The 13,548-nt window shown below is 37.5% G+C and overlaps 1 protein-coding gene across 1 annotated transcript in view; it reads right to left on the reverse strand.

Moving 5' to 3' along the window:
- The window catches only part of ETFA (electron transfer flavoprotein subunit alpha), a 77,000-nt gene that overhangs the window by 39,644 nt on the left and 23,808 nt on the right, over window positions 1–13,548 (reverse strand). The window contains exon 9 of the mRNA XM_068991179.1: window positions 11,112–11,194. Coding sequence (XP_068847280.1) covers window positions 11,112–11,194 — 83 coding nt within the window. The remainder of the gene's footprint in view (window positions 1–11,111; window positions 11,195–13,548) is intronic.

The raw sequence follows: 13,548 nt of genomic DNA on the forward strand, positions 1-13,548 counted from the left end.
CACTGTTGAGTTTTCCGAATTTGCTGACATATTCAGTACAGCACTTTCACAGCATCACCTTTTAGGATCTGAAATAGCTCAACTGGAATTCTATTACCTGTGCTAGCTTTGTTCATAGTAATACTTCCTAAGATACACTTGACTTCACACTCCAGGATATCTGGCCCTAGATGAGTGACCACACCATCTTGGTAATCTGGGTCATTTAGTAACTATATTAATTTTTTTCTTAAGTCTAGCTGTCTTTGTTTTGATTCAGTTTAGTACAGTTCAGTTGCCCAGTCGTGTCCAGCTCTTTGCGACCCCATGAATTGCAGCACACCAGGCCTCCCTGTCCATCACCAACTCCTGGAGTTCATTCAGACTCACATCCATCGAGTCTGTGATGCCATCCAGCCATCTCATCCTCTGTCATCCCCTTCTCCTCCTGCTCCCCATCCCTCCCAGCAAGTCTTATCTAATGAGTCAACTCTTCGCATGAGGTGGCCAAAGTGCTGGAGTTTCAGCTTTAGCATCATTCTTTCCAAAGAACACCCAGGACTGATCTCCTTCAGAATGGACTGGTTGGATTTCCTTGCAGTCCAAGGGACTCTCAAGAGTCTTCTCCAACACCACAGTTCAAAAGCACCAATTCTTCAGTGCTCAGCTTTCTTCACAGTCCAACTCTCACATCCATACATGACCACTGGAAAAACCATAGCCTTGACTAGATGGACTTTTGTTGGCAACGTAATGTCTCTGATTTTGAATATGCTGTCTAGGTTGGTCATAACTTTCCTTCCAGGAGTAAGCGTCTTTTAATTTCATAGCTACAATCACCATCTGCAGTGACTTTGGAGCCCAAAAAAATAAAGTCTGACACTGTTTCCACTGTTTCCCCATCTATTTCCCATGAAGTGATGGGGCCAGATGCCATGATCTTAGTTTTCTGAATGCTGAGCTTTAAGCCAACTTTTTCACTCTCCTCTTTCACTTTCATCAAGGGGCTTTAGTTCCTCTTCACTTTCTGCCATAAGGGTGGTGTCATCTGCATATCTGAGGTTATTGATATTTCTCCTGGCAATCTTGATTCCAGCCTGTGCTTCTTCCAGCCCAGCGTTTCTCACAATGTACTCTGCATATAAGTGAAATAAGCAAGGTGACAATATACAGCCTTGACGAACTCCTTTTCCTATTTGGAACCAGTCTGTTGTTCCATGTCCAGTTCTAACTGTTGCTTCCTGACCTGCATACAGGTTTCTCAGGAGGCAGGTCAGGTGGTCTAGTATGCCCATCTCTTTCAGAATTTTCCAGTTTATTGTGATCCACACAGTCAAAGGCTTTGGCATAGTCAATAAAGCAGAAATAGATGTTTTTCTGGAACTCTCTTGCTTTTTCCATGATCCAGCGGATGTTGGCAATTTGATCTCTGGTTCTCTGCCTTTTCTAAAACCAGCTTGAACATCTGGAAGTTCACGGTTCACATATTGCTGAAGCCTGGCTTGGAGAATTTTGATCATTACTTTACTAGCGTTTTCATTAAGTTATATTCAAATATAATTGACTATATAAGTTTAAGTTGTACAGTATAATGATTTGACTTACATACATCATGAAATGATTATCACAACAGTTTAGTGAACATCCATCATCTCATGTAGATATACAATTAAATAGAAAAAAAAAATTTTTTTAATAATAAAAATAGACCTACCATATGACCTGCAATCTCATTACTGGGCATATATCCAGAGTAAACCAAAATTCAACACACATGCACTCTGATGTTCACTGCAGTACTATTTCCAATAACCAGGACATGGTAGCAACCTATACGTCCGTCAACAGAGGAATAGATAAAGAAGATGTCATACATATATACGATGGAATGTTACTCAGCCATAAAAAGGAATGAGATTGGGTCATTTGTAGAAATGTGGATGGACTTAACGACTGTCACACACAGTGAAGTAAGTTGGAAAGAAAAAAAGAGTATCATATATTAACACATATATGTGGAATCTAGAAAAATATAGATGATCACATTTGCAAAGCAGAAGTAGAGACACAGACGTGGAAAATAAATATATGGATATCATGCAGGAAAGTGGTGGTAGTGGGAGGGGCTGGGAGACTGAGATTGACATATGTACACTATTGAAAGTACGTTTAAAATAGATGACTAATGAGAACCTACTGTATAGCATGGGGAACTCTACTTGCTGCTCTGTGGTTACCAAAATGGGAAAGAAATCCAAAAAGGAGGGGAATATGTGTATACATATTGCTGGTTCACTTTGCTGTCCAGTAGAAATTAATACAACGCTGCAAAGTAACTATACTCTAATAAAAATTAATAATTAATTAATAAAATAACTTAATTTCAAATGAATAAACATTTTAAAAATTTCTCAAATGAATAAACATTTTAAAAATTTCTAAGTTTGTATCTCTAATACAATAAACATCACTGCCTATGAACCAAATAAACAAAAGCTCTTTGAGGGCCCTCAACAAATTTTAAAAGGAGTCCCAAGACAAAAAGTTGAGAACCATTGTACTACACACATAATGAAACAGGAAAATGTGAAAACTACAATCAAAGGATATCAACCCTGAAATAACCAAGAACTTGGAATTAGTACACAAGGATTTAAAAACAGCTATTACAAGTATGGTCAAAGATGTAAAGAAAGGTACCTATAATGTTTGAACAGATAAGAAACCTCAGCAGAGAAATGAAACTAATGAAAATCTAGAACTAAAAAAATACAGAATAAGAAATTTCCTAGCTAGGTTTACTAGCATATCAGAAATTATAGAAGAGCCCTGGGACAGGGTAGCCTGGTGGGCTGCTGTCTATGGGGTCGCACAGAGTCGGACACAACTGAAGTGACTTAGTAGCAGCAGCAGTAATCTTGAAGGTAAGTCAACGAAAATTATTCAGTCTGAAGAACAGAGGGAAAAAAAGATGAAAAGGAATGAACAAAACTTAAACAATCTACAGAAGAATATAAAGATACCTAAAATATGAGCAACTGGAGTCCTAGAATAAAAGTAGAGAAAAAAAAGGTGGCTCAGTGTTCTATAAATGCTAAGTCAATAGGCCAAACCTGGACTGCCACCTGTTTCTGTATATAAAGTTTTAATGGAATATGACTCATCAACTTATTTACAAGTCTATGGCTGCCCCTGCTCTACAACAGAAGAGTTAAGCAGTTATGACAGACACTCCATGGCCAATAAAACCAAAAATACTTGCTGTGTGATTTACAGATAGCTTGTTCTCCCTGATGTAGATCTTCTACATCCTAACTGGATTTTTTGGTCTAGTACTCCATCAATTATTCATATAGTACCAAACACTATAGTATTTGGTATATTAGGTATAGTACCAAAACCTCCAACTAGGATAATAAATTTGTTTATTCTTCACTTTAGTTGCCAGATTTTGCTTGAAGTAGTTTGAATTTCTGTTATTGGGTACTTACCTGTTCTGTCTTACTGATAAATTGTTCATCAAGTTATGGTCCTCTTTATGTTTGGCAGTACTCACTGTCTTGAAGTTTGCTTTATCTGATATTAATAAAGACACTTCAGATTCCTTATGTTTACTATTAGTATGGCGTATCTTTTTCTGTCTAAATGTATTTCTTATAGGCAGCATATAGTTGAGTCTTGCTTTTTATACATCTGGCGATCTCTGCTTTTTGACTGGAATATTGAGTTCATTTATACTTTTCTCTCACTGCTGTTAAGAATTTCTTTTTATCAGTATTGAAGTGGATATACCTTATGTATGGGTTTTGAATATAATTATATCAACCATAAACACAGATGAAACAACTTTGTCTGCCAGAAAATAATTCTTGATTATGAGATTTCAGGTCTTCGTTTTGTTTTCACTTAAAGTAATAAAAGGTGCTTGCTGATCATTAACTGGAGAAAGCTATAGAATCAGTGAATCTGGAAACTAACATTTATGACACACAGAAGGCCAAGAGGCACAGGAAAAGATGCTCAACATCATTAATTATTAGGGAAATGCACATCAAAACTATAATGAGGTATCACATCACACCAGTCAGAATGGCCATCATTAAAAATTCTACAAACAATAAGTGGTGGAGAGGGTATTAAAAAAAGGGAACCCTCCTACACTACTGATGGGAATATAAATTGGTACAGCCACTACACATTCTTTAAAAACTAAAACTAGATCTACCACATGATCCAACAAGCCCACTCCTGAGCATATACCTGGAGGAAACCAATATTCTGAAAGATACAGGCCTCCCAATGTTCACTGCAGCCCTGTTTACAATAGTCAAGACACGGGAGCAACCTAATGTCTAAGAATAGAGGAACGGATAAAGAAGGTGTGGTACATGTAGGGAACGGAATATTGCGTGCATGCTCAGGCACGTCCGATACCCTTGCAACCCCACAGACTGTAGCCCGCCAGGCCTCTATCCGTGAAATTTTCCATGCAAGAATACTGCAGTGGGTTGGCATTTTCTCCTCCAGGGAATCTTCCCAATCCAAGGATTGGACCCGTGTCTCCCGCATCTCTCACTGACCCACCTGGGAAACCCTACAATGGAATATTACTCAGGTCATTAAAAGGAATGAAACAATACCATTTGCAGCAACATGGACAGATTATCACACTAAGCAAAGTTAAGTCAGAAAGAGAAAGATAATTATGATGTGATATTTCTTATATGTGGAATCTGAAAAATCATACAAATGAACATATCTATGAAACAGAAATGGACTCACAGACATAGAGAACAGATTCATGGTGCCAAGGGACAAGGGGTGAGGGAGGGAAAGACTGAGAGTCCAGGTTAGCAGATGCAAACTGTCATAGGATGGATAAGCAACAAAGGCCTATTCTATAGCACAGGGAACTACACTCAACATCCTGTGATAGCCTATGATGGAAAAGAATATGAAAGAGTCAAGTAAGGCAGACAGAGAAGGACAAATATCATAGGATGTTACTTACATTCAGAATCTTAAAAAAAAAAAAAAAAGGTACAAACGTACTTATTTATAAAACACAAACAGACTCATGGACTTAAGGGAGCAAACTTATTGTTACCAGGGGGAGAGGGTGGCGGGGAGGGACAGATTAGAAGTGACATATACACACTGATATATTTAAAACAGATTACCCAGGGATCTACTGTATAACACAGGGAACTCTGCTCAATACTCTGTAAGAACCTTAATAAGAGAACACTTTGAAAAAGAAAAGTTTCAACAGGGAATGCAGCAGAGAGATCTGATGTTGGTTAAATTATGCACTCTTTCCAATTAATTGGCTCTCCCTCCAAAGCAAATGTACTAAAAATAAGACTTCTTTTTTGAAAAAAAGATTTTTTCTTTTAATCATTCTTTAAGCAATCTGAATGTAACATGCCTTGTAGTTTTCTTCCTGTTTCCTATTCTTGGTATTTGTTGAGCATCTGAGATCTGAGTTTTTCTCCTCTAATTACACACATAGTAGACCTCCTAAAGTTGTCCCACAGTTCATCAAAGCTTTGTCCATTTCTTCCTGTGTTTTCAAAGTTTTCTGTTTCATTTGGGACATATCTCTGCTGCCATATTTTTAAGTATTCCTGCAGTGTCTAATGGCAGGGTATACATTCTCTTCAGGTGCACAAGGTATATTCACCACAACACAGCATTTGTCAGGCCATAAAATAAGATTCAATGAATTTTAACACTGAAAAATTTATATCTTTAACATTTACATTTTAAAAAGCAAAATACAAAATTAATGAAGTAAAGTTCTATCTTAAGTGCAAGGTAAATCCAAAGTAAGCAGAAGGAAGGAAATTAAGAGCAAAAATCAATAAAAAGAAAACAATGAGAAAAATTAACAAAGTTAAGAATTGGTTCCTTTTTGGTGTAGCTGCTCCGGAAAACAGTTCCTCAAAAGCTTAAACATAAAGTTATCATATGAACCAGCAAGTCTACTCCTGTGTATCAAAGAGAAATGAAAGCATATGCCCACACAAGAGAAATGAAAGCATATGTCCACACAAAAACCTGTATATGAATATTCCTATCTGGATTATTCATAACAGCCAAAAGGTAAACAGCCCAAATTTCCATCAGATGATGAATGGATACATAAAACATGGTATATCCACATAATGGAATACTATATGGCAATAAAAAGGAATATTATAATATGAATAAATGAAAACATTATGCTATTTTTTTAAAGCCATAAAAGACCATATGTTCTATGATTCCCCTTACATAAATGTCCAGAATAGGTAAATCTATATAGACAGAAAGAGCTTCCCTGGTGGCTCAGACAGGTAAAGAATCTGCATGCAATGCAGGAGACCTAGGTTCTATCCCTGAGTTGGGCAGATCCCCTGGAGAGGGAAATGGCAACCCACTCCAGTATTCTTGCCTGGGAAATCCCATGAACAGAGGAGCCTGGTGGGCTACAGTCCACAGAGTTGCAGAGAGTCAAACACAACCGATTGCCTAAGATTGGGGAGCTGGAAAGAAAATAGGTGTGCAGTTTCTTCTGAAGGTGATGAAAACATAGTAAAACTGACAGGCGATGTTTATACAATTCTGTAAATAAACTAAAAGTCACTGAATTAAATAGTTAATTAGATAAACTGTATGGTAAACGAGTTGTAACTCAATAAACTTGTTATTTTAGAAAGCTAAATCATTAGAAATGTTTAATATTACAAATCCCTCACTGGACTGATGTAGGAAAGGGAAACAAAAAACAGAAGACACAAACTGCAAAATTTAGAAGGAGCTGTCACACCAGATTTTACAAACAATGAAAGGAAACGGGGCAAGATTATAAACAACTTTATCCAATATATTTGATAACTTAAGAGAACTGAACCAATTCCTTTAAATACATCACTTAGCAAAACAGACCCAAAACAAAATAGAAAATCTGAATAGCCCTAAATCTATTAAAGTAACTGAGTTAACTGTCAAATGCTCCACCAAGAAAACTCAAAGCTCAGATGGCTTCAGTGGTGAGTTCTATCAAACATTTAAGAAAGACACAAACACAAACCAATCTTACACAAACTCATTCAAAAAATACACCAGAAGAGAATATCTTTAAACTCATTTCATGAAGGCAGCATAATGCCAATACCAAAATTAAACAAAGATATTGGGGATGAGGAGAAAAATTACAGATTATTTTGATAAAGACAGACTCCAGACTCCTTAACAAAGCATCAGTCAATGAAAGCCAGCAATATATTAAAAGGGTACTATATCATGATCAAGTAGGATTTATTACCGCAACTCAAGGCGCTTTAACATTTAAAAATCAAGCTATGTATTATTATGAATACATAAGTCTGTGTATCTGCCTACAAACACACACTCCCTAACTTTTTTCACTGAGGTGTCCTGAGAACAGCAATATCCGAACAGCAACAAGCACAATTAATATTCAGATGTCAGCTTCATACTATTCTTTCACTATAAGGAACCAGGATTCCCTGGAGAAAAGGTTGATGCCAGGGCTGGGATAGCAAAGGTACAAAAAGCCTAGAACATCTTATTCTATCAGTAAGTAAGGCCCCAAAGAATGATGGGAACATGTTAAGATACAGAAGCCCCCAGAAGGGCTTCTCACTGGCCAAATGCAGAACAATTTGTACATCAACAAAAATAACAACAGATTTTCACCCACTGAACATAATAGGGACAATAAGTCCTATCATAAGTCAATACTCAATGTTTGCTTATAAGAAAATAAATGTAAATGAATAAATTGAAAGTTTGAGAACGGGAATATTCATATCATTTCAAAGTACCTCCTTATAAAAGATCTTTTCATTACAAAGGGAAAAACAGCTTTACAATGGAGAAGTTTGACAAATATCACCTTAATCAAACAGTCAAAGTGAAAACCTAATAAGACACAATGAAACTGTATACCAATTGATAGGATGAAATATTACTTTTGGGATGTTCCTGTCAAGATGCATATATGATCTAAATTGAACGGTGAGGAGACAACAGACAAACCCAAAATAAGGGACATTCTACTCTACAAAATAGCTGTCCTATAATTTTCAAAAGTGTCAAGGTTTATGAAAGTCAAAATAAGATAGGAACTGTTTGAGATGGAAGGACACATGACAACCACATGCAACATTTGATTGCAAATTACAACCCTTTGCTATACATATATGACATTATTGGGACAACTGGAAAAATCTGAACAGGGTCTGAGGATCACATGGTATTAATGTACTGGTGCCAATGTCCTGATTTTAAAAGTTGTATTGTGGTTCTATAGGAGAATGTCCCACATATTTGGAAATGATGGAGAATCATCTCAGCAACTTACTCTCAAACAGTCCACAAAAATAAAGATTTTTACTTTGTACTTGAAAGTTTTCTGTAAACTTGAAATCAGCTCAAAAAAGATTTAGAGTCTTAAAAGAAAAATAAACACATACACAAATACACACAGACAAATAATACACACAGAGACAGACAGACACACACACACGCACACACACACACACAGAAGTCTAACTCAGAGTTAATGAGCCAGAATCTCCAGGGAATACAGGATTCATGTTAAAGAAAGTCTTCAAAGACTTTGAAGTGAAGTGAATTGAAGTTGTTCAGTCATGTCCGACTCTTTGAGACCCAATGGACTCTTTCCAGGCAAGAGTACTGGAGTGGGTTGCCATTTCTTTCTCCAGGGGATCTTCCTGACCCAGGGATCGATCCTGGGTCTCCCACATTGCAGGCAGACGCTTTACCATCTGAGCCACCAGGGAAGCCCATCAAAGACTTTCAGTTCAGTTCAGTTCAGTCACTCAGTCGTGTCTGACTCTTCGCGACCCCATGAATCGCAGCATGCCAGGCCTCCCTGTCCATCACCAACTCCTGGAGTTCACTCAGACTCACATCCATCGAGTCCGTGATGCCATCCAACCATCTCATCCTCTGTTGTCCCCTTCTCCTCCTGCCCCCAATCCCTCCCAGCATCAGAGTCTTTTCCAATGAGTCAACTCTTCACATGAGGTGGCCAGAGTACTGGAGCTTCAGCTTTAGCATCATTCCTTCCAAAGAAATCCCAGGGCTGATCTCCTTCAGAATGGACTGGTTGGATCTCCTTGCAGTCCAAGGGACTCTCAAGAGTCTTCTCCAACACTGCAGTTCAAAAGCATCAATTCTTCGGCACTCAGCCTTCTTCACAGTCCAACTCTCACATCCATACATGACGACTGGAAAAACCATAGCCTTGACTAGACGGACCTTTGTTGGCAAAGTAATGTCTCTCCTTTTCAATATGCTATCTAGGTTGGTCAACTTTTCTTCCAAGGAGTAAGCGTCTTTTAATTTCATGGCTGCAGTCACCATGTGCAGTGATTTTGGAGCCCAGAAAAATAAAGTCTGACACTGTTTCCACTGTTTCCCCATCTATTTCCCATGAAGTGATGGGACCAGATGCCATGATCTTAGTTTTCTGAATGTTGAGCTTTAAGCCAACTTTTTCACTCTCCTCTTTCACTTTCATCAAGAGGCTTTTTAGTTCCTCTTCACTTTCTGCCATAAGGGTGGTGTCATCTGCATATCTGAGACTTAATATCTGCATATTAAAGACTTTAATATGTTTTAAATTCCTTATGAAAAATTTTTAGTAATCCTACAGTCATGACAGTAACGTTGAAGAAAGCTGACTGCATGACATTTATCTACAATACAAGTAAGGATGCCACTGGTCCTTTTCTTTTATTCTGCCATGCTACTTAATAACAAGTGTATTGTTCCTGAAAAGTCAATGTAAATAAAAGCCTGTCTCCCACCATACTTTGCTGTAGAAGATTATTGATTAGAAAGGTTGTGGGCTTCATCTTTGGTAAATAAGTTCAAATCTAAAGATGTTTATTCATGTACACTAGGACAAACAAGATTTCCAAAAAATACCTATTTGCCATTCCTCATTAAATGTCAAGGAAGGTTCGAATTTACCTGCTCAATAAATGTTCTCACAGCCTGACAAATGTGGAATCACAAGCAAACAGGTCAGATGGTTTTTCTAACTTTGTTTACAGTTTTAGAACACATTTTAGATTCTGAGATCTTATCTGAGTTCAAATAAGCTGAATAACACAAAAAGCATTAACAACCATCAATAATTAGTATAAAAATAAAAATTTCTGGTCTTCAAAAGAAAATGAATAAAGAATCAATAAAAAGACAAAGAACCCAATTTTAAAATGGGCATAAGATTGAACTCTCTTCAAAACAAACTTCAAAGACAAGACTTAAATTTTTTTATTATTTTGAAATTTTAAACAAACATCTGATGAGAAATGAGATTTTTTAATAGATATGACTTAATATCTTGTTTTGAAATACATTAAAAGTACATTTTAAAATATATTTAAAAATTCATTTTCCTCCACACAATAAAGATGATTTAAGCTGGCTAAGAATTCCACCCACTGAAACCTTGTATCATCTAAGAAACATGAACAATCATTCAATATTGTTAGTAATTCAACTTTGAAACCAATATATTGCTAAGTTTTGAATAGTTTTAATTGAAGAATAATCTAATATGGATCAGAATGGAATCAGAATTCCTGAATTTACAGAATTTACTGAATGTCATGCAACTAGACATAATACAGAAATAAACTAGGTGTTCAGGAAGATGTCAGACTACAGCTGTCAATTCACAGCTCCTGATTTTGAAAGTCTGTGTTCATTAATAGAGATACACCAGTTTTATGTACAGATTTTATAATACAGAGGCACTATGGTAAATAAATGCTAAGATGAACTTATAAAATCTATATAATAAAATGATGCTTCTCTCAATTTCATATTTAGTGTTGTGACATAAATTTGACAAAGTATTCTACCGCTTTAAAAACTTTGAAAAACACTGCTGGATTTAAGACCTGCTATACTTTTTACTGAGGCCAAGAAATCCATAGGCCTGTGAGGACACATTCACCAGGATAAAGGATAACTGCTTAGGTACACTGAATAGGTCATCACTTCACTGAGATGATTGTTCCACAGATATATATAATTCTTATCCCCACAGAATTTTGCATGGCATATTTTACTGCAATACTTACTGGTGCCACTATTTTTCCTGTCTGTCCAACTTGCAAGTCATTGGGAACAAAGCCAGCATCAACAGCAGCACGAGAAGCACCAACTAAGAAAAAAATAGTTGTCATTTTTTAAAGCTCTATTATTCAATCTGTTGGGGACATTCACTGATAACGGTTTTTAAAAAATTTTTTAAAAGAAAGACTTTTTTTTTCACCCTCTCCAATCCTCTCCAGCAGATGCTGCTTTGTCACTGGGGCCTCAAGGTGGTACTCCAGGCCCTCACTGCCACTCTCAAAAAGTTTTCCCTTCTTTCTCCTTAAAAGCCTTCAGTTTTGAATCTCATGTCATCGGATAATGTCACTCGTATATTGCTTGTGTCATCTATTAACCAGCAGGTCAATTCCCTTCATTTCTCTAGGATTTTTAGCTTCTGGGTCTTTGTTACTCTCTCCAATACTAGTCTTATCTTAATTCTTGAAGACTTTGACATCCTGTCTCCTCAGTTCTTTGAGCAATTCTTCTCCAGTCATCTTACCCTTCATGCTACCTCAGCCACACCCGTGGTCATATCCTCAATCTGTCCACTGCCAATATCATCAACAATCTAGATTTCCAAAATCTCTCTGTGACTTCCCCATTCCAGCTGACCCCTTTTAGTCCCTTACTCCAACAACCCTCTGACCCTACTGAGGTCTATAATTCTTTCCACTGTCCCTCTCTCCCCTTATGTTCTCCCTTCTTTCTTTACCCAGTTCAGTTTCTATTATCAATGACTCTAAGCACTCCTCTGCATGTGCCTTCAATTTCCTTGCCCTCCTCTTATATCATCTTATTTCCAGATGGTGGAAAACCTCCATCTCTGGTTACTGACTAAGCAATCTTTCTCCCCTTTGCATACCTGTCCTGTTCAACATGACTGGAGAAAAACGCCAATATTCAGCCATGTTAACTGTTTTGTACTTTAAATAAATAGGTTTTACTTCTCTCAGACTGTCCTACATTGTGATTTTGTATCTTTCCTCTCTCTTCAAACTTTCAATATTCTTTTAACATTCTGCTTCCAATTTCACTAAAAAACTGAAAGCTGCTCCAACTAACATGTTCACCCATCAATTTGCAGCTGTGTTCATATTCTCTCCCACCAACTCAAGAACATCACTCCAATAACTCTCCTCTCACGTACGATTAACCTTTCCCTCTTACCTGGAGCATTCCCATCGGCATATAAAGCATGCTATTATCTTCTCATCTTTAAAAAGTTCCTCTGTTGGTCCTGCTTCCCCTCTAGCTACTGCCTATTTCTCTGCTCTACCATATGGTTAGAAGCCTCTAAAGAGTCATTTGCATTCATTGTCTCCATTGCCAAGCCTCCCATTCTACTTTAAAAACTTTTTAATTAAAATATGACACACATACAAGGAAAGCACACAGGTCACAAATGAACTCAGCTCATGATCAGCTTCGAGGGTTGATCATGAAGTGGATACAACCATGTAACTACTTTTAAACATTCCAATCAGGTTTTTGCCCCCACTACCACCATGACTAAAACTGCTCAAAGTCACTAATGACCTTTACGTGGCTGATCAATGAGGCACTTTTCAGTCCTCATCTTCCCTGACCCATGGGCAGCATTTGACACAGGTGATCATGATTTCCCTTACTGAGCCACTTTACTTAGATTCCAGAACATCACACTCTCCATCCTGGTTTTCCTGCCTTACTTTTCCATTTGTCTTTGGTCTTCATTCTCCTCTTCTCCCCTACCTCTTAATCTTGCAGCATCTAGGGGTTAGTCCTAGGACTTCTTTTACATCTACACTCTTGGTAAATTTATCCAGTCTCACAGTTTCAAATACCATCTAAATTTGCAATTGATTCCCAAATTTCTATCTCCAATCCAAACTTTCAAACTCCACATTCCTATACCAACTGCTTAACTGACAACTCTATTAGGGTGTCTGTAATTAGACATCTCAAAACTTAGTATCATTCCTTGGTATCCACAAGGGATTAGTTTCAGAACCCTTCCAAGGACACCAAAATCCAAGGATGGTCAAATCCCTCATATAAAATGGAACAGTATTTGCATATAACCTACACACACCCTTCTGTGTACAGGCATACCTCAGAGATACTGGTGGTTCAGTTTCAAACCACCACAATAAAGCAAGTTATGTGGATTATTTTTTGGTTTCCCAGTGCATTCATTGTTGTTTAGTCACTAAGTTATGTCTGACTCTTTTTGCGATCCCATGGACTGTAGCCTGCCAGGCTCCTCTGTCCATGGGATTCTCCAGGCAAGAATACTGGAGTGGGTTGCCATTACCTCCTTCAGGGGATCTTGCTGACCCAGGGATCAAACCCACATCTGCATCTGCTGCATTGGCAGGCGGACTCTTCTACCACTGAGTCACCTGGGAAGCCCCTAACATACTCTTTTATTATTTACTAATT

This window comes from Capricornis sumatraensis, chromosome 19 (assembly GCF_032405125.1).
Source record: "Capricornis sumatraensis isolate serow.1 chromosome 19, serow.2, whole genome shotgun sequence".
Taxonomy (NCBI): domain Eukaryota; kingdom Metazoa; phylum Chordata; class Mammalia; order Artiodactyla; family Bovidae; genus Capricornis; species Capricornis sumatraensis.